The sequence below is a fragment of the Xenopus tropicalis genome, chromosome 1, assembly GCF_000004195.4.
Source record: "Xenopus tropicalis strain Nigerian chromosome 1, UCB_Xtro_10.0, whole genome shotgun sequence".
Lineage (NCBI taxonomy): Eukaryota > Metazoa > Chordata > Amphibia > Anura > Pipidae > Xenopus > Xenopus tropicalis.
The window spans coordinates 210,236,179-210,256,833 of record NC_030677.2 but is presented as its reverse complement, the minus strand read 5'-3'; the positions used below and the strand labels follow the sequence as shown (position 1 = coordinate 210,256,833).

The 20,655-nt window shown below is 42.7% G+C and overlaps 1 protein-coding gene across 14 annotated transcripts in view; it reads right to left on the bottom strand.

Annotated features, from left to right (window-relative positions):
- The window catches only part of celf4 (CUGBP, Elav-like family member 4), a 748,037-nt gene that overhangs the window by 560,296 nt on the left and 167,086 nt on the right, over positions 1-20,655 (bottom strand). For all 14 annotated transcript variants that reach the window (XR_004222627.1, XR_004222628.1, XM_031901654.1 and 11 more), the window contains 1 exon segment: positions 16,290-16,372. Coding sequence is in view for 12 of the 14 variants with exons in the window: in XM_031901654.1 (XP_031757514.1) it covers positions 16,290-16,372 (83 nt within the window). In the remaining 2 variants the exon portion in view is untranslated.

The window sequence follows — 20,655 nt, the reverse complement described above, 5'->3', positions numbered from 1 at the left end:
CAGTTTACCCCCAAAACACAGCCAACGAGTCAAAAAGATGAATGATGTTATTGCCTCCCTCCGAAACTCGCTCCTTATTTGCACAACAATGAAATAAAAACATTGATCTTGACAGACGAGTGATATTTTTAAGCATTAGCCTTCAGCTTGAACTTTCCCAGAGACAAACGAGCAGCCACTAAGCTCCTCTGCTTTATTGCTGGAATATATATATATATTTTTTTTTAATTCCACTGCCTTTGCCGAAACATTTTGTAATTGTATTTTATAAATTACATTTACTCTGAATTACATGGAGACAATGTCGAATATGAGTCTAGAGAACAAGAAGAGACTTTTGTCCTTAACTCCCTCATTCCTTCTTTTTCTTTCTTTTTTTTTTTTTATCTGTTCGGAAAATACAAGTAGTAAAAGTACTGTCCTTGGTGAGGAATCTCTAATGAAGAGAGAACAGTTTAACTTATGGTAGTGTCTTGGGAAATTAAATCCCTTTTATATTTTTTACTTCCTGTCCTGGATGAGTTTCACTTATTCACTTCCTGTTCTGCAAGCCATCCTATTCCCTTCCTGTTCTTCAGTTTAATCCGCAGAAGGGATCTTTGTATCACAGTTCTAGATTTCCTACAGAAAGAAGCAGTATTGAGCTTATATAGATTTTTTTTCCAAATGTATAAACCACCTCCTCCTGAAAAGTTCTGGAATAAAGGTAAAAAAAAAGTTCCAATACAGTAAATTTTTGATGCCCTCAAAAAGTTCCTTTGGCACAACCCGCTTGCAATCTGGCTACATGTTTATTGTATGTGGTGCCTTACTAATAAAAATCAAAGGCCACGTTCTAACTTCACTCTACTTTTCAACATTTTTGGCACACTTTTAGCTCCCAGAGAAATGTTTTTCCCTGTTGCCGTGGCCACCTGTTCCGTTACTGATGAGTTAGAATACTCATAATATACCTGTATTATATATATGTTCAGATTTTTTTGTATTCATAGCCTTTTTTGTGGTCCAACATTTGGTCAGTCTCAACATCACTTTGCTATAGTGCCTCAGAAATACCCAGGTTGTCCAGTGGCGTAACTAGATGTTACTGGACCCCATTTTAGTTTGGGGCCCCTAAGATTGACCTATTCTACCAAGATATATTGAAATTGCTCTATAATTAGGGCCCTTCTGGGCTCTCTACACTCCTGAGCCCCCCTGCAAACACAGGCAGGGTTGGACTGGGGGATGCAGGGCCTGCCGGGGCTGCTACCCCAGGGGCCTTGCATGTGCCTCCTGCCAGCCGTTCCCCCTCTCCTGCAGGGCCCCCACTGGGTGACCCCGCAGGAGCCCCCCAATTTCCCCGCAGGGTCCCCCACCCTACGTCCTCCCCTGAGCACACATAATCGAACGCATCAAGGGGGGAAACGGTAAGCAGGGGGAGTGCTGGTAAGGGTCGGGTCTGGGCCACCGGGGCCCACTGGGGTTTTTCCCGGTATCCTGGCGGACCAGTCCGACCCTGAGGTTGCCCCTCCCACTAGCAAGGGTCAGTCACACAATATGACCAGTTTATTACGTTTATTATGTTTTTGTTTATTATAGAGCCAACTTATTTCCCAGCACTTTACAGCAATTACACATCAGTCCCTGCTCCTGTAGAGCTTGCAATCTAAGGTCTCACATTCACACACACACACACACACACACTACAGTCAGTTTTTATCAGAACCCTGTTAACCAGCCTGACCATACTGGAGGAAACCCAAGCAGACATGGGGAGAACATACAAACTACAAACTTCAAACCTAGAACCACAGCGTTGCAAGTCCAACCACTGAGCCTCCATGTTAGCCATTAAGAATGGTCCTCCCATAAATTGCTTTCTCATCAATTTTTTTTCTGTAATGAATGGATTATCCATGCCCCCCCCCCCGACTCAGCAAATCAGAGCAGGCCAGAGATGTTGGGCATTCTATTGGAAGCATGTCCCTCTTCTCCTCCACTCCGGCCGCCACCCCTCCCATCTGAAGGATTAGCACAGATTATGGTGAATAGTGTTAATTATACGTAGGCAAAGAATAGTTCTTCTCCAACCTGTTCTTGATTTCCCCAGTGCCTGTCTGCCTGGTAATAAGCCTTTTTTTTTAATCTGGGAGCCCCGTTTGTGAGATCCACGCCACGGACAGCGATATTGATTGCTTCTGAGAAACCATCACTGCCTCTCACCTAAATTACCTTTGATATGTGACCTTTAATATAATTACTACAACATCAAAGATTTTCTATAAATTATTAAAGGGACTAATATAGTTCATCGTTTAGCTGCTGGGGAGTCTGAAAATAAACAACGGGGCGAGTTAATGGCGGGACCCCCCCCAAATCACATATGGGAAGCTGAGTTTGGTATATGGAAGGATGCGGCAGGAAGAATCTATAAACAGAGAAGGATCAATACGACACAGTGATAAGCAGGGGATAGTGGGCTCTAAAACACCAAATTCAGCAATCAGACACAAATAGCCGCCATCGCCGTGTGGCCCCCACCCCCCTGTAGCAGAGTAAAAGCAAGCAATTTGCTCTGTACTTAACGGCAGGCAATCTGAGCCTATAAAGTGCTGCACGGCAACGTCTGAAAATTGCACTTATCTGTGAGATAATAATACCGCCTCAATAGAACCTGCTGTGTGTGTGCCTCAACTCCCTACTGGCCATAGAAAAACCAGAAATGGCCTGCTGAGAATTCTGGGAGCTGGAGGAATGATACCCTCCTATGTTAGCTTGGCTGCTGTTGGACTACAAATCCCAGAATCCACCGATCTGTGGCCTTCAAATGCCATTATTCTAGGGCAGTGATCCCCAACCAGTGGCTCAGGGGCAACATGGTGCTCCCCAACCCCTTGGATGTTGCTCTCAGTGCCCCCAAACCAGGGAGTTATTTTTGAATTCCTGACTTGGGGGCACGTTTTGGTTGAATAAAAACAAGATTTAGTACCAAATAAAGCCCCCTGTAAGCTGATAGGGTGCATAGAGGTCCCTAATAGCCAATCACAGCCCTTATTTGGCTCCTCCATGAACTTTTATGGTGCTTGTTTTGCTCTCCAAGTCTTTTTACATTTGACTGTGGCTCCCGAGTAAGAAAGGTTGGGGACTCCTGTTCTAGGATGAAGCTGTTCAAGAGCATCTACAACCTCCACCCCCCCCAAGATGTAAAGAGTCAGAAGAAGAAGAAGAAGACGACAAATAATTCAAAACCTATCAAATAAAAATTGAAAAGTTGCTAAGAAGTTAACTTAAAGGTGAACCACACCTAAACTTCTTGCTTCTTGTTGGGTTTACACCTCTTTTAACCTTTATCTCATTGATATGCCAGGGTTTAGGATGGCACCCTGAAGAAGAAGACCCTTATCCTCTCTTCTCTGTTTCTGTTACCAGGTCTAATGGGCACAATGCACTGTGGGAGTCATGGAGAGGCCACAAGGAGAAATGGGGGGACACGAAAGGGGGTGGCCTTGGGGGGCCCCGATAACAAATCCGTCACTGACTGCAAGAGAGGAAGGAGGGTGAGGCAATGACTTCTACCTCCTTTCAATGGCGCGTGTAGCCAGAATGAGCAGTGTGCAGAATAGCAAAGGACGGACACTATTTCCAGTATCAGTTACATTTACAAATAACTTTAAAACCACAGAAAATGTTTAATTCATGTGTCGTGGAAAGTTGCCAAGGATTACATTTCCTCTGATTAGCAGGGTGGTGCAGTAGCTACGTTCTGCCTTGAAGCATCGGGGGGCCCTAAGTTCAATTCCAGGCAGGGCACTATCTGCAGGGAGTGTGTATGGGCTCTGGTTTCCTCCAGAGTCGGGTCACTTGGCTCCTGATAAAGTTGGCCCTAGTGAGTGTAATAGGGACCTTCGATTGTAAGCTCCATGAGGCAGGGACTGATGGGAATGTGATAGGGACCTTAGATTGTAAGCTCACTGGGGCAGGGACTGATGGGAAGGTGATAGGGACCTTAGATTGTAAGCTCCACTGGGGCAGGGACTGATGGGAATGTGATAGGGACCTTAGATTGTAAGCTCACTGGGGCAGAGGCTGATGGGAATGGGATAGGGACCTTAGATTGTAAGCTCCACTGGGGCAGGGACTGATGGGAATGGGATAGGGACCTTAGATTGTAAGCTCCACTGGGGCAGGGGCTGATGGGAATGTGATAGGGACCTTAGATTGTAAGCTCACTGGGGCAGGGACTGATGGGAAGGTGATAGGGACCTTAGATTGTAAGCTCACTGGGGCAGGGGCTGATGGGAATGGGATAGGGACCTTAGATTGTAAGCTCACTGGGGCAGAGGCTGATGGGAATGGGATAGGGACCTTAGATTGTAAGCTCCACTGGGGCAGGGACTGATGGGAATGGGATAGGGACCTTAGATTGTAAGCTCCACTGGGGCAGGGACTGATGGGAATGTGATAGGGACCTTAGATTGTAAGCTCACTGGGGCAGGGGCTGATATATAATCTCTGCAAATGTCTTTTTGAAAATGTTGGCACTAGAGGCAATATTTTAGACCATTCTATTTCAGGGTAATGGCAGCCAAGGCTTGGAAAGTGCCTCTGGACCAAGGAGTTTGCATCAAGCCCGTGTAGTCCGAAGGGCCTCGGACTTTTATGTACTTCAACTATTCAGTTAAAGGTCTGCAAACTTGGCCGCTGAGATTTCATGCGTTACCTTCTCTCACTATGGTCCCACCACGAGCCATCTGACCTTCATTCGGGCAGGCTGGAAACCTTGGCATTAAATGCCAGCAAGAGCTAAGAACTTTCTGCAAGCACCAGTGACATTTGTGTTCCCCTTAGTCCTCCATGTAATTATGTACTCCCGGCAGCCTGGAGCATTGTTCCAAGTAGTGACAGGAGGAGAAAAGGTTTTATATGGTTCCTTTGTAAACTCATGTAAAGGAGGACGTAGACCTTTGACCCAAAGATGCTTTCCTCGCCCTCCCTCTTTTCGCTTTTGCTTCCATCTTTTTCTGTTTTATGGTGATGAAGTGCGTCTGATAATGCAGGAGAGTGTTACCAGGCAGAGATAGGGCTGTCATAAATAAAACGGCTCTACTCACACAGGAGCCATAAAACAGTATCCCGGTGCCATCATTTATCCGAAGACAAGCACTGGTTTCCTTAAATAAGCCACCGTGACATTATTATGAGTTCAGAGAGACAGTTGCAAATTCTCAACATCAGTATTATGTGAAGCCTGGGCTCCAGACTTCATCAGTCATGAGACATTTTTGCTTTAGGGCTGGAAGGTAACCCTTTCGGTTTCATGGGGTTGGGGGGGGACAGGCATTTGGAACAATGAGTTGAGCCCTCCACGCAAGTAAGTTAGGTTGAAAAAAGATGTACGTCCATCACGTTCAACTATAATGCCTATATATAACCTGCCTAACTGCTAGTTGATCCAGAGGAAGGCAAAAACCCCATCTGAAGCCTCTCTAATTTGCCCCAGAGGGGAAAAAATTTCCTTCCTGACTCCAAGATGGCAATCGGACCAGTCCCTGGGGCAACTTGTACTTAGAGCTATCTCCCATACCCCTGATAAGTAGAATGCGGCCTCTAATGAAAAAGAAATGCCCCTGTATGTGCATTGTCATAATTCCCACCAACAAAGCCCAAGTGCCAAACCCCACCCATGATCCACCCTGTGGACTCCCAGCACAAGCCCGCCCCCTTTTATACCCTCAAATCAGACCTTTTTGTCTCTTTACGGGGAGCCATGACTGGAGTACCCCTTTTCCCTCTTGATGGCTCACATGGGTTTAGCTAAAAGATGGAGGCTCCAGACTTCATCAGTCATTTTTGCTTTAGGGCTGGAAGGTAACCCTTTTTTCGGTTTGAAGGAGTTGGGGGGGGGACAGGCTTTTGGAACAATGAGTTGGCCGAGCCCTACCAGCAAGTAGAATGGGGCCCCTAATGAAAACGAAATGCCCCTGTATGTTCATTGTCATAATTCCCACCAACAAAGCCCAAGTGCCAAACCCCACCCATGATCCACCCTGTGGACTCCCAGCACAAGCCCGCCCCCTTGTATACCCTCAAATCAGACCTTTTTGTCTCTTTACGGGGAGCCATGACTGGAGGACCCCATTTCCCTCTTGATGGCTCCCATGGGTTTAGCTAAAAGACTGAGGCTCCAGACTTCTGGAGACTGGCTGGAAGGTAACCCTTAAGGTTTGAAGGAGTTGGGGGGACAGGATTTTGGAACAATGAGTTGGCCAAGCCCTCCCAGCAATTAGGATGGGGCCCCTAATGAAAAAGAAATGCCCTTGCATGTGCATTGTCATAATTCCCACCAACAAAGCCCAAGTGCCAAACCCCACCCATGATCCACCCTGTGGACTCCCAGCACAAGCCCGCCCCCTTTTATACCCTCAAAGCAGACCTTTTTGTCTCTTTACGGGGAGCCATGACTGGAGTACCCCATTTCCCTCTTGATGGCTCCCATGGGTTTAGCTAAAAGATGGCGGCTCCAGACTTCCGGAGACTGGCTGGAAGGTAACCCTTAAGGTTTGAAGGAGTTGGGGGGACAGGATTTTGGAACAATGAGTTGGCCAAGCCCTCCCAGCAATTAGGATGGGGCCCCTAATGAAAAAGAAATGCCCTTGCATGTGCATTGTCATAATTCCCACCAACAAAGCCCAAGTGCCCAACCCCACCCATGATTCACCCAAGCCCGTCCCCTTTCATACCCTCAAATCAGACCTTTTTGTCTCTTTATGGGGAGCCATGACTGGAGTACCCCATTTCCCTCTTGAGTAGGGAATTTCTGCAGATTAGGGGGTGTGGCTTGGTGTAACTGGGCATGATGAGGGTGGATCATGGACATAGCCCTAAAACTGAATGAATTGTAAATCAGGAATTTTTATTAAAGAAGAACCTGCAGAAATATGGGACTTGCAGTTAGACCATGGCTATCATGGTGCAGTTTGGGCATCAACTTTCCCATTAAATTTTAACCATTGTGGGTTGGAAGGGGACTATATTAGGACACGACTGGTTAAAAATGTGATGCATCTCCCAGACTTTCTTTATTGCCAGTGACCCATGTTTTTCTAGTAAAAGTATAAAATAGGTTTTTGCAGAAACGAGGAAAGCACGGGATTAAGGGTCATTGTGTCTATGCACACAGGGCATTAGCATTCTCTGGTATAACTTGCCCTTTAACCAATACAAAAATGAGTAATCAGAAGACTGACAAATCTGTCTCTTGCTATTCCGCTCCTCTCTGCCCCAAGACACTTGGGAAATATTATAATTCAATACAAGTGATAGGAATCAACTGGAAAATGTGGTGATGTCACCCAGACTGTCTGCGGAATCCATCAAAATCCATCAGTAGCGGGGAGAGGTGCCAACAAAAATGCCATCTTGTCTCTCGTGACTGATATCATTATTATTATGGGTATAGGATCTGCTATCTGGGATGCTTAGGACCTGGGGTTTGTTGGATAAGGGGTCTTTCCTTAATTCAGAGCAGTGGTATCCAAAAAGTTGGGGGAGAACTGGGGCCATTTTCTCTTCTAGCTACAACTGGAAACCCAATGTGAAGGTCAATTAGGGTGAGATAATAGGGTGGAGTAAATATGTATTAACTACCCTAGATATTCTTGAAACTATAGCTGAGTGACTGATACACCAGCCTTGCTCTATTTGTACCCATTTCATGAACTAAGGAGACTTCTGAAGGGGGTCTCTGGCCAAAGGTTAAACCTTCCGTTGGAACTTAAACTAAATTGGGCAACAACCACTGATTTAGTGTTTCTTCTTAAAAATAATGTGCAATTTGATTGTTTCTTATTGAGTGTAAATAAGGGTGGGCTTCAGACATAGTGGGGTTCTTCAGAGCAGCCACTTTATAGAGTAAGGTTAGGTTTAGTGGGACATGGTGGCAATTGGAGGGCAAGGTAAAGACAGTGGGTTAAGATGGAGAAAATAGGACAGCAATGCAAGATGGGGACATTAGGGAAAAATAGTAAAAGTGAAGGTCAGGCAAATGGGAACAGAATATGATAAAGGCAACAGTAGGATAAGATGGCAACTGTATGGCAAGATGAAGGGTAATGGTAGAACATGCTGACAAATGGCAATGGTAGGACCAGATGGAGACAGTAGGAAAGGATGGAGACAGTAGGGCAAGATGGAGACAGTAGGGCAAGATTGCTACAGTAGGGAAAGCTGGAGACAATAGAACAATATGGAGACAGTAGGACAAGATGGAGATAGTAGGACAAGATGGAGACAGTAGGACAAGATGGAGGCAGTAGGACAAGATGGAGGCAGTAGGACAAGATGGAGACAGTAGGGCAAGATGGAGACAGTAGGGCAAGATGGAGACGGTAGGGCAAGATGGAGACAGTAGGGCAAGATGGAGACAGTAGGGCAAGATGGAGACAGTAGGGCAAGATGGAAGCTAGATGTCATCTTTGAAGCTGTTGGGGGTCCTAATAGGTAAGTTTATAGAACAACCAAATGGCCTTAGCTTGACTGGAGCCCCATAAAACCCCCTTTGATGACAGCGCTCAAGTAGTGAATCGTTAAAGCTTCGCCTTTATTATACTGTAGAGCAATCTACATTCACTGGAGCCAAGCGCAATAAATAGAGAGAAATATTGAATGGTCCCCACCCCTCCATTTGGTTTATTTAATGTTCCATTAGGCAGCTCCATCTCCATTGTATACAGTATTTATTAACTGATGGAATGGATGTCTTCTCAGTAATGTGATTGGTTGGATGCTCTCCAATGACTGGCTGAATGGAGCAGCGCCAGCATGATGGTATTTCGCAAGGAAAGTCGCCCTTTTCCCCAACTTCTAAAGAGCTGAGGTTGAGGCCACGTCACATATAATGTTAATTAAAGGGTATAAAACCCTGGAGACAATAGCTTGGGGTAGTTTTATAAATAAATACAAAATATTTTATAGATTTTCCCAAGTTTGTTAGCGAATCATGTTCAGCCGTGCATAAGCCATGCATTGTTGCCTAAAGCTCACACTAACCCCTATATGAAATAAAAGGCACTAAGTTTGCTCAGTAGCAATAACCCATAGCAACCAATATGATGTTTGCTTTTAGGTGTCCTGTAAATTCTACCTGCTGATTGGTAGCTATGGGTTGCCATGCCGTTATAGCTCCAATAAAACTATAGCAACATAAGGATTCCCCTGTACTAAGCACAATTCAGCAGGAACAGCCCCCTAAGTTTGCTCATAGCCTGTACAGAGAGATACCATAAAACTATGGCACATAGGGATTCCCATGTACTAAGCACAATTCAGCAGGAACAGCCCCCTAAGTTTGCTCATAGCCTGTACAGAGAGATACCATAAACCTATGGCACATAGGGATTCCCCTGTACTAAGCACAATTCAGCAGGAACAGCCCCCTAAGTTTGCTCATAGCCTGTACAGAGAGATACCATAAACCTATGGCACATAGGGATTCCCCTGTACTAAGCACAATTCAGCAGGAACAGCCCCCTAAGTTTGCTCATAGCCTGTACAGAGAGATACCATAAAACTATGGCACATAGGGATTGCCCTGTACTAAGCACAATTCAGCAGGAACAGCCCCCTAAGTTTGCTCATAGCCTGTACAGAGAGATACCATAAAACTATGGCACATAGGGATTGCCCTGTACTAAGCACAATTCAGCAGGAACAGCCCCCTAAGTTTGCTCATAGCCTGTACAGAGAGATACCATAAACCTATGGCACATAGGGATTCCCCTGTACTAAGCACAATTCAGCAGGAACAGCCCCCTAAGTTTGCTCATAGCCTGTACAGAGAGATACCATAAAACTATGGCACATAGGGATTGCCCTGTACTAAGCACAATTCAGCAGGAACAGCCCCCTAAGTTTGCTCATAGCCTGTACAGAGAGATACCATAAAACTATGGCAGCATAGGGATGCCCCTGTACTAAGCACAATTCAGCAGGAACAGCCCCCTAAGTTTGCTCATAGCCTGTATAGAGATATACCATAAAACTATGGCACATAGGGATTCCCCTGTACTAAGCACAATTCAGCAGGAACAGCCCCCTAAGTTTGCTCATAGCCGGTACAGAGAGATACCATAAAACTATGGCACATAGGGATTCCCCTGTACTAAGCACAATTCAGCAGGAACAGTCCCCTAAGTTTGCCCATAGCCTGTACAGAGAGATACCATAAAACTATGGCACATAGGGATGCCCCTGTACTAAGCACAATTCAGCAGGAACAGCCGCTGTACTAAGCACAATTCACAGAGCTCAGACTTACAAGTTAAAATCCCTTTTATACCACAGGACAATCGCTTTGGCGCCTCCACGTTATGCATCAAATTAATGCTCTTCCCCAACCTTAAATATATATGATACATAAAAAGAGTAAACGCAGGCTAACTGCTTTTTATTAATGCAAACCGATAAGATCTCCCACCGGAGGGGCCCCTCGCGCGCACGCGTTTCGCTAAGTGGCTGGGCGCATTTGTGAGCTACTGAGCGCTCATCATTGTGAGAAGGCAAATAGCCTGGGTCATGCAATATGGAAACAGCTTTAACCCACACTGGTATTTAAATATTTAACCATGTGCTTTTGTTAATCCTATCAGAAGATTCCGCCTGACCCCATGCGGGGAGCAAGGAAAATATCTTCCAACGAGCTCTCTTTGCAAGGCATCTTGGGTAAATCCTCTGCTATTCTCTCTAACAGCTTTATTTATAGAAAGGCCCCATACTGTACTGTCTAAGGGAAACACTATGGCACCCCCTACCCATATGTATAAATACATATATACAGAGAAGGAATGTTCTGGGCACACAATAAGCTGTACCCCCATACTGTACTGTCTAAGGGAAACACTATGGCACCTCCTACCCATATGTATAAATACAAATATACAGAGAAGGAATGTTCTGGGCACACAATAAGCTGTACCCCCATACTGTACTGTCTAAGGGAAACACTATGGCACCTCCTACCCATATGTATAAATACAAATATACAGAGAAGGAATGTTCTGGGCACACAATAAGCTGTACCCCCATACTGTACTGTCTAAGGGAAACACTATGGCACCTCCTACCCATATGTATAAATACAAATATACAGAGAAGGAATGTTCTGGGCACACAATAAGCTGTACCCCCATACTGTACTGTCTAAGGGAAACACTATGGCACCCCCTACCCATATGTATAAATACAAATATACAGAGAAGGAATGTTCTGGGCACACAATAAGCTGTACCCCCATACTGTACTGTCTAAGGGAAACACTATGGCACCTCCCTCCCATATGTATAAATACAAATATACAGAGAAGGAATGTTCTGGGCACACAATAAGCTGTACCCCCATACTGTACTGTCTAAGGGAAACACTATGACACCCCCTACCCATATGTATAAATACAAATATACAGAGAAGGAATGTTCTGGGCACACAATAAGCTGTACCCCCATACTGTACTGTCTAAGGGAAACACTATGGCACCTCCCTCCCATATGTATAAATACAAATATACAGAGAAGGAATGTTCTGGGCACACAATAAGCTGTACCCCCATACTGTACTGTCTAAGGGAAACACTATGGCACCCCCTACCCATATGTATAAATACATATATACAGAGAAGGAATGTTCTGGGCACACAATAAGCTGTACCCCCATACTGTACTGTCTAAGGGAAACACTATGGCACCTCCCTCCCATTTGTATAAATACAAATATACAGAGAAGGAATGTTCTGGGCACATAATAAGCTGTACCCCCATACTGTACTGTCTAAGGGAAACACTATGGCACCCCCTACCCATATGTATAAATACAAATATACAGAGAAGGAATGTTCTGGGCACACAATAAGCTGTACCCCCATACTGTACTGTCTAAGGGAAACACTATGGCACCTCCTACCCATATGTATAAATACAAATATACAGAGAGGGAATGTTCTGGGCACACAATAAGCTGTGCCCCCATACTGTACTGTCTAAGGGAAACACTATGGCACCTCCCTCCCATATGTATAAATACAAATATACAGAGAAGGAATGTTCTGGGCACACAATAAGCTGTACCCCCATACTGTACTGTCTAAGGGAAACACTATGACACCCCCTACCCATATGTATAAATACAAATATACATTTAACACAAACTGTCTCTAACAATAGAGCTCTGTCTCTTGAAAGTGTGCAATAAATTTCTGTTTATAATTGAAACAACATAGAGAACAGGAAGGAAAATATTGATCACATTAATATTCACTCTGCATCACAATTGGATTATTATTTTAGTATTAGATTCTGAACAGATAGAGGGATGAGCATTGCATACAGACAGATGTAGTTTATATAGTCTGCTAGAATTTTCTAAAATAGAATGCCATTAGAACATTGAGGTAATTCCCAATAGACGTCAGTGAGGTAAGTTGAATCATGAGCCAGAATATGCTGAAGGCCCCTAGGCACCTGCTTGATGCCCTAATTCAGACCTATGAACCTTCAGCTGTTGTTCAATCATATCCTACTGCCTTTAGAGTCCAAGGCTGCTGGGATTTCTGTTGCTATGTTGTCCTACTGTCAACATCTTCTCCTACTGTCAACATTGTGTCCTACAGTCTCCATCTTGCCCTACTGTCTCCATTATGCTCTACTGTCTCCATCTTGCCCTACTGTCTCCATCTTGTCCTACTGTCTCCATCTTGCCCTACTGTCTCCATCTTGCCCTACTGTCTCCATCTTGCTCTACTGTCTCCATCTTGCCCTACTGTCTCCATCTTGCCCTACTGTCTCCATCTTGCCCTACTGTCTCCATCTTGCCCTACTGTCTCCATCTTGCCCTACTGTCTCCATCTTGCTCTAAAGTCATCACCTTGCTCTCTTGGCTCAATCTTGTCCTAATTTCTTTTTCTTGCCCTACTGTCTCCATCTTGCCCTACTGTCTCCATCTTGCTCTACTGTCTCCATCTTGCCCTACTGTCTCCATCTTGCCCTACTGTCTCCATCTTGCCCTACTGTCTCCATCTTGCCCTACTGTCTCCATCTTGCCCTACTGTCTCCATCTTGCTCTAAAGTCATCACCTTGCTCTCTTGGCTCAATATTGTCCTACTTTCTTTTTCTTGCCCTACTGTCTCCATCTTGCCCTACTGTCTCCATCTTGCCCTACTGTCTCCATCTTGCTCTAAAGTCATCACCTTGCTCTCTTGGCTCAATCTTGTCCTACTTTCTTGTTCTTGCCCTACTGTCTCCATCTTGCCCTACTGTCTCCATCTTGCCCACATGTCTCCATTTTCCCATATTATCTCATCTTAATTTTGTCCTGCTGTAGGACAATCTATACAGATCTATACCATCTGTCTCCCAATCTTCCTACCTACATTTGCTACTGTGTGGAACACCAATATCTACAGAACCCAATGTATTTGATCCTTTTTGGAACCTCAAGACAGCTTTGGTTATGTCTTTGGGAGAAACATTTTATTAGTAGGGAAACAACATGGTCCCACACCATTATCATCATGCCCTAGGGCCCCAGTTTGTCTTAAACCATCTCTGTCTTGAACCCTAGGTAAGTATCTGATCATTCTGATGTTCATATCACTATTGTTTAAGGAACAGGAAGATGCAATGCTCCTGTGATACAGATGTATGGCAGTCAGCAACATTATTGATCTCTACATAGAAAGCAACCACTATGTTTCTCTCTACTTCAAGGAAATGAATTGACACAATGAGGTCAACTGTGTTACAAGTGCTATAATTTAAAGAAATAGTGTTTGTTTTTAGATAGATTTTTTATTTTTGGTCAAGGAGACCTGAAGGAGGTCTGCATATATATATAAACCACTGACCATCAATAGGCAACATTTATTCTGGCAATGTAATAGCCAGTACTGGTCCATATGTCAATGAAGGTATGTACAGTGGACCCTGCACCATGCATAGATCATAAACAGAAGGCCTAATATACAGCCACCTTTGTACTGGGCACAGGTCCCATAGAGAATGATGACTTCCAATGTATAAACGCTAGATAGGTGCCTTTAACCAAAGCCTGTCACTTTCCGGTAGCCAAAAAGGTTAAGAGATAAATGGCAAGCATGTAAAGGCCACATTGAATTCATTTCAAGGTTTCTGAATACCAGCGAGCCATGGAAAAATAAACAAATGCAAGAGGTGGTATTAACATGTCAACACATTTTTACATAAAATGATTAATCAGCCTCATAAAAAATGTCAGTGTGGCCATGGGTCGTGGGCTGTTTGTAAAATATAGTGATAAAATACAGCCCAATGTAAAAAAATCATGCAGGGGGTGGTCGGAGGATAATAATGTCCGTAATTATCCTTTGCAGTTCAATTTATATTAACCACAGTCAACGGAATTGATCTCATTCCAGTGAACATTGGAAAAATCCTCGGAAAAGCGGGGTATAAAGTCGGTGGATTTATGGTTTTAAAGAGGTTAATAGGAGAAAAAGAAAAAAGTATCTATGTATCTATCTATCTATTTATCTATCTATCGTGCCTATCTGCTCCCTAGTAAATCCAGGCACTAGAAGTTATTTTGAATTCACAAAGATTTTTACATCCCCATATCCATATTCCACAGTATATAGAAATATCATCTCATGGAAAGACTCCCCCCAACAAACCTTTGAGAATTCAAAGAATGAGCAGAATGTTCCATGTTCACCAGAAATACCAAAGACAATTCCCCTTACACACAGAAGTGCCCAAGAGCCCAGGCACTAAATTAATTGGACCACCAAAGCTAGAGTTGATGGACTAGATGTTAGACTAGTTAAGAGTCTGACCATGAAAGTAGTGATTGCTCCATAGATGGCTTCCTCAAGAACTTGGGGTGGGAATTCATTAGAAGAATAAAATGAAACATGCAAGCAAACCTCATCCCTATCAAAGGCAGAGTTATAATGTCGACAGATGTTCAGAAGCTAAAGATAGTTCATTCTTTTGTCAAGAGAATTCCTTAGACATTTGTTCTATGCATGAATCCCTGATATTTAGGTCTACAGGGTGAACCAAAACTGAAGAACTCTAAAACCAATCTTGCCAACATAAGAGACAAATGGATCATTGATTACCCTTATGGATTCCCCCAGTTTGAATATGACACTGCTCCCATGTAACTATTGGACAATCTGTTCTTTAGGGATGAAGATGATGATGCATAAGTTGTATTCCATGATGCTCTTTAACTTGGGCACCAATTATGAGTAACTCAAGATCTTTACACAACAATGTCTCTTTATAGAACAAGGAAGAACTGATCTAGTCTAAAGCCCAATATGGCCCACTCTCCAATGTAAGAAGTAAGAGCCCAGGCACTAAATTAATTGAATTGCCAAAACTAGAGTTGATAGACTAGATGTTAGACTAGTTAAGAGTCTGACAATGAAAGTAGTGATGGCTCTATAGATGGCTTCCTCAAGAACTTGGGGTGGTAACTCAGGTAAAGACTTTAATGAAACATGCAAGTAACCTCATCCCTGTCAAAGGCAGAGTTATCATTTCGACAGATGTTCAAAAGGAATGAAAGCTACAGATGGTTCATTCTTTTGTCAAGAGAATTCCTTAGACATTTGTTCTATGCACTACTCCCTTGATATCTGCTGATATATAGGTCCACGGAGGTTGAACCAAAAATTGAAGAACTCTAAAACCAATCTTGCCAATCTCTAAAACCAACATAAGAGACAAATGGATCATTGATGACCCTTATGAAGTCCCCCAGTTTACATATGGCTCCCATGTAACTATTGGGCAATCTGTTCTGTAGGGATGAAGATAATGATACACAAGTTGTATTCCATGATGCACTTTAACTTGGGCACCAATTATGAGTAACTCAAGATCTTTACGCAACAATGTCTCCTTATAGAACAAGGAAGAACTGATCTAGTCTAAAGCCCAATATGGCCCACTCTCCAATGTAAACAAGCAGATGATCCTAAATTTTCAACTGTCATTCCGAGTAATAAGTATATACCCTCAATGAATGGCAACATCTGTTCAACATCATCAAACAGAGACAGGTAGATCTTATTATACGTTGAACATCATGGAAACCCATAAAACTTTGACAGTCATTTCCAACAATCCCATAAATGGAGGCAGACTCTATTCTAAGACCAATTAACCAATAAATATCCAGAACTCATGGATTCTGATATGTTAAAGTCATAACGATGACTGGGGACAGTACCAAAAGTCAAGGCAAATACTTAGAAGAAAGGTGGACTTACCCCTGGCAGTGTCTTCTGCTCGTGCAGAGCGCTCTGAGCCTTTAGTGCAGATTCTCTTTCACAGTATGTAAGGAAGGCGCAGCCTGCAAAATAGAGAGGAGAAGGAGAGATTACCCGGTGAGTTCTGCAGATACAGGTAGCGAGACTCATTAAAACAGCACAGTATGGGTTTATTTAAATACATCTGCTCAATTACATTAGATGGAGTTCCCAGCTTGCTGTGTGCATACTGAAGGGGTCTCGGTGAGAGTTCTGATTCCTTTGTTTCCAAATTGTTTCCACCACATTCCATTTCATGTGACCCAAATGACTAGGAGAGGAGATAGATATGGAATAGTTCCTTTGCTAGAGGTACAATAGCCTCAAACATCTAGTATAAATAAATCTAAAGCAACTGGACTTAAGTAATCATTGAAGACGTTTCACTATCATCCGAGCAGCTTCTTCAGTTCAACTGAAGAAGCTGCTCGGATGATAGTGAAACGTCTTCAATGATTACTTAACAAGTCCAGTTGCTTTAGATTTATTTATACTAGATATACCATGACCTGGATGAATAAAAATCTTCATAGTCATAATAGCCTCATTTGTTCTCTTTCTACAACGGCGTTTGTTCCAAGGACTGACAGGAGGGCTTTGGAAAAATATAATTATAAATAATGGGGGTGTTAGAAAAATACAATGGCTAATCCATTAACGACTCTGGACACACCCCTAATGAACCAGTGGATCTGCCACCAACTGTCCTCATTTAGAACCAAGGAACGAGACTTAATGGATCGCCCAAACACCGGTGCCATTTATTTTGCCTCTCACTGTTCATTTACGATCGCTCTGATTTGTTGAAGCCTGGAAAATGCAAGCGCATTAATAACGCCACGGGAGTTGATACGGAAAAAAAAAATAGTTCCAAGTGGAGCAAAATTACTGTCTCCTCTTCCTGCGCCGTAAAATATTCCCGTTAAGCGCCTTCCCTGTAAATACCGAGCTCTGGCCGTATATCCAGAACACTTAGCGACTTCACACACAGTTGCGCGTGGAACCCTCATGGAGATTTTTTAATTATATTTCGGAGGTATAAATATTTGTTGTTTAATGATGTTTACAGGAAAATACATCAGAGCAGTAATTAAAGCAAAAGGGCAACAGTGAACGACTAGAAGAGATATTTTATTTTATTATTTTTTTTTAAGCCATGATTGTTTTGCTGTTACTGTACATTTTCTTTTCCCATAAGCACAAAGGGCTTTATAAGCTGCGTTTAACATTCAAGTTTAAGATGGAAAATATTGGTTTCTTAACCCGTAGAGTAAAATGAGAAGACATTATCCAGAATAAAGAAAAGAATTACATATCGCAGGGCAAATATTACTCCCTGCCTCATCCCAGGTAGCTGCCCATCAATGTGCCCACTCCCGGCCCAATTCCCTCCATTTTGAACTCCAGTTCAATGAAATTATTAGCAAACCTGACAAAGAAGGTCGAAACAATAAAGCACAGGTATCGGACCCCTTATCCAGAAACCCATTATCCAGAAAGTTCCAAATTACGGAAAGGCCATCTCCCACAGACTCCATTTTAATCAAATAATTCACATTTTTAAAAATGGTTTCCTTTTTCTCTGTAATAATAAAACAGTACCTGTACTTGATCCCAACTCAGATATAATTACCCCTTATTGGGGGAAGAACAGCCCTATTGGGTTTATTTCATGGTTAAAGGATTCCCTTTTCTCTGTAATAATAAAACAGTACCTGTACTTGATCCCAACTAAGATATAATTACCCCTTATTGGGGCAGAACTGCCCTATTGGGTTAATTTAATGGTTAAATGATTCCCTTTTCTCTGTAATAATAAAACAGTACCTGTACTTGACCCCAACTAAGATATTGGGTTTATTTAATGGTTAAATGATTCCCTTTTCTCTGTAATAATAAAACAGTACCTGTACTTGATCCCAACTAAGATATAATTACCCCTTATTGGGGGCAGAACAGCCCTATTGGGTTTATTTAATGGTTAAATGATTCCCTTTTCTCTGTAATAATAAAACAGTACCTGTACTTGATCCCAACTAAGATATAATTACCCCTTATTGGGGCAGAACAGCCCTATTGGGTTTATTTCATGGTTAAATGATTCCCTTTTCTCTGTAATAATAAAACAGTACCTGTACTTGATCCCAACTAAGATATAATTACCCCTTATTGGGGCAGAACAGCCCTATTGGGTTTATTTCATGGTTAAATGATTCCCTTTTCTCTGTAATAATAAAACAGTACCTGTACTTGATCCCAACTAAGATATAAATAATCCTTATTGGAGCCAAAACAATCCTATTGGGTTCAATAACTGTTTAAATAATTTTATTAGCAGACTTAAGATAGGAGATCCAAATTACTGAAAGACCCCTTATCTGGAAAACCCCAGGTCTTAAGCATTCTGGATAAAGGGGCCCATACTGCACATACCTTTTATCTTGCACTAAGTAAGTGATGCTGTGGTGGAAATTGCTGTAAAATGCTCCTGTGCATTAAAACCAATAACAAAATGTAATTTTTCCCCACAAAATGTTGTATTTCTTGCTCATTTTCCGCATAGGCAAAAATGTTTTTACTACAATCCAATCAATCTTTTCCCAGCGGAAGAAAAGTCCCGCTAAGGCAAAGGCGAGGAAAATAATTGTCTTTGTGGGGGCAAGGAGAAGAGACGACCGTTGGAGTCACTTGTAACCAAGCTTCCAGCTGACAAATCAAACCGAGAGGTTGAGTTGCATTTAATTTCGGTGTTAAATCAGGGCAATGAGAGCTCTCGGAGGAACAAGGGAAAGTGCTTGGAAGCAGAACTGGGCCTACGTCCCGCAATCCTAATTAGCCACATAATGCAGTGTTGTTACAATGATGAACTGATCGGGGTAATACTCTCAAAATGGCAGCTATATATTATCACCTGGTGTGATGGCTCTACTGACAAGGTTAGGCAATAGATTACTTTCTGCTTAGACTTGCACTGTGATCCAGCACTTTGAGATATGGCATTATTTCTAAAGATATAAAGATGATGAAGAAAAGATGAAGAAAAATGAAAGAAATAAGAAGAGAAGAAAGAAGAAGGAAGGAAGGAAATAGAGAAAGGGAAAGAGGTAGGAGTAAAACATGGAGATTAGAAGACAAAAGAAGACAAAGAGGAAGAGCAGTAGGAGTGAAAGATGGGGAGAAGAAGGCAAAAAAGGTAAAGAGGTAGGGTGAAAGATGGAGAGAAGAAGTGAAAAGGGAATGAGGTAGGAGTGAAAGATGGAGAGAAGAAGTTAAAAGGGAAAGAGGTAGGAGTTAAAGATGGAGAGAAGAAGTGAAAAGGTGAAAGAGGTAGGAGTTAAAGATGGAGAGAAGAAGGCAAAAGGTGAAAGAGGTAGGAGTGAAAGATGGAGAGAAGAAGTGAAAAGGGAAATAGGTAGGAGTTAAAGATGGAGAGAAGAAGTGAAAAGGAAATAGGTAGGAGTTAAAGATGGAGAGAAGAAGGCAAAAGGGGAAAGAGGTAGGAGTGAAAGATGGAGAGAAGAAGGCAAAAAGGGAAAGAGGTAGGAGTGAAAGATGGAGAGAAGAAGGCAACAAGGGAAAGAGGTAGGAGTGAAAGATGGAGAGAAGAAGGCAAAAAGGGAAAGAGGGAAAGAGGTAGTAGTGAAAGATGGAGAGAAGAAGTGAAAAGGGAAAGAGGTAGGAGTGAAAGATGGAGAGAAGAAGACGAAATGAAAGATGGAGAGAAGACAAAGAGAGGTTAAGAGAGAGTTGCAGTACATACTGTTGCGTATGCATGGAACTCCGCACACCCAGCTGTTGCTGTTGTTACTTGATTCAATACAAAAAGAAGCACATTCAGAAGACTTGGACACTATGATTAGCTCATCAATTAGTAAACAAGTCTATTTGTGGTGTAGATCCCCTGAGTGCACTAACATGTCATGTACCTATTTATATGAACATTTATATTTATAATATTACATATACACATAAATTAAACCCCCGGCTTTCCTGTCTCTGGATTTAAGTGGCTTAACAGACCATTGACCTGAATGAAAGTTAATGCAACAGACCATGCTCTGTACCCGCAGGATAGTTGGAAATTGATTACCGAGAAGAGTAAAAACGCAGCCTGTTCTCACAGAGACGACTTCTGGGGACACGTTGCTCTCTTTTGGTTACAGACTGGAAGGTTTAACCTCATTAAACATGTTTTGGCCTCTACCTGATAAAAATATATGTATAGAACCTTACAGTTGAATTGTTACACCTACAATAATACCGGGAACCCTATGAGATATATTTACTCTTAGTAACTTCTCTTGGCCCTTAGTATACTTGATAATAT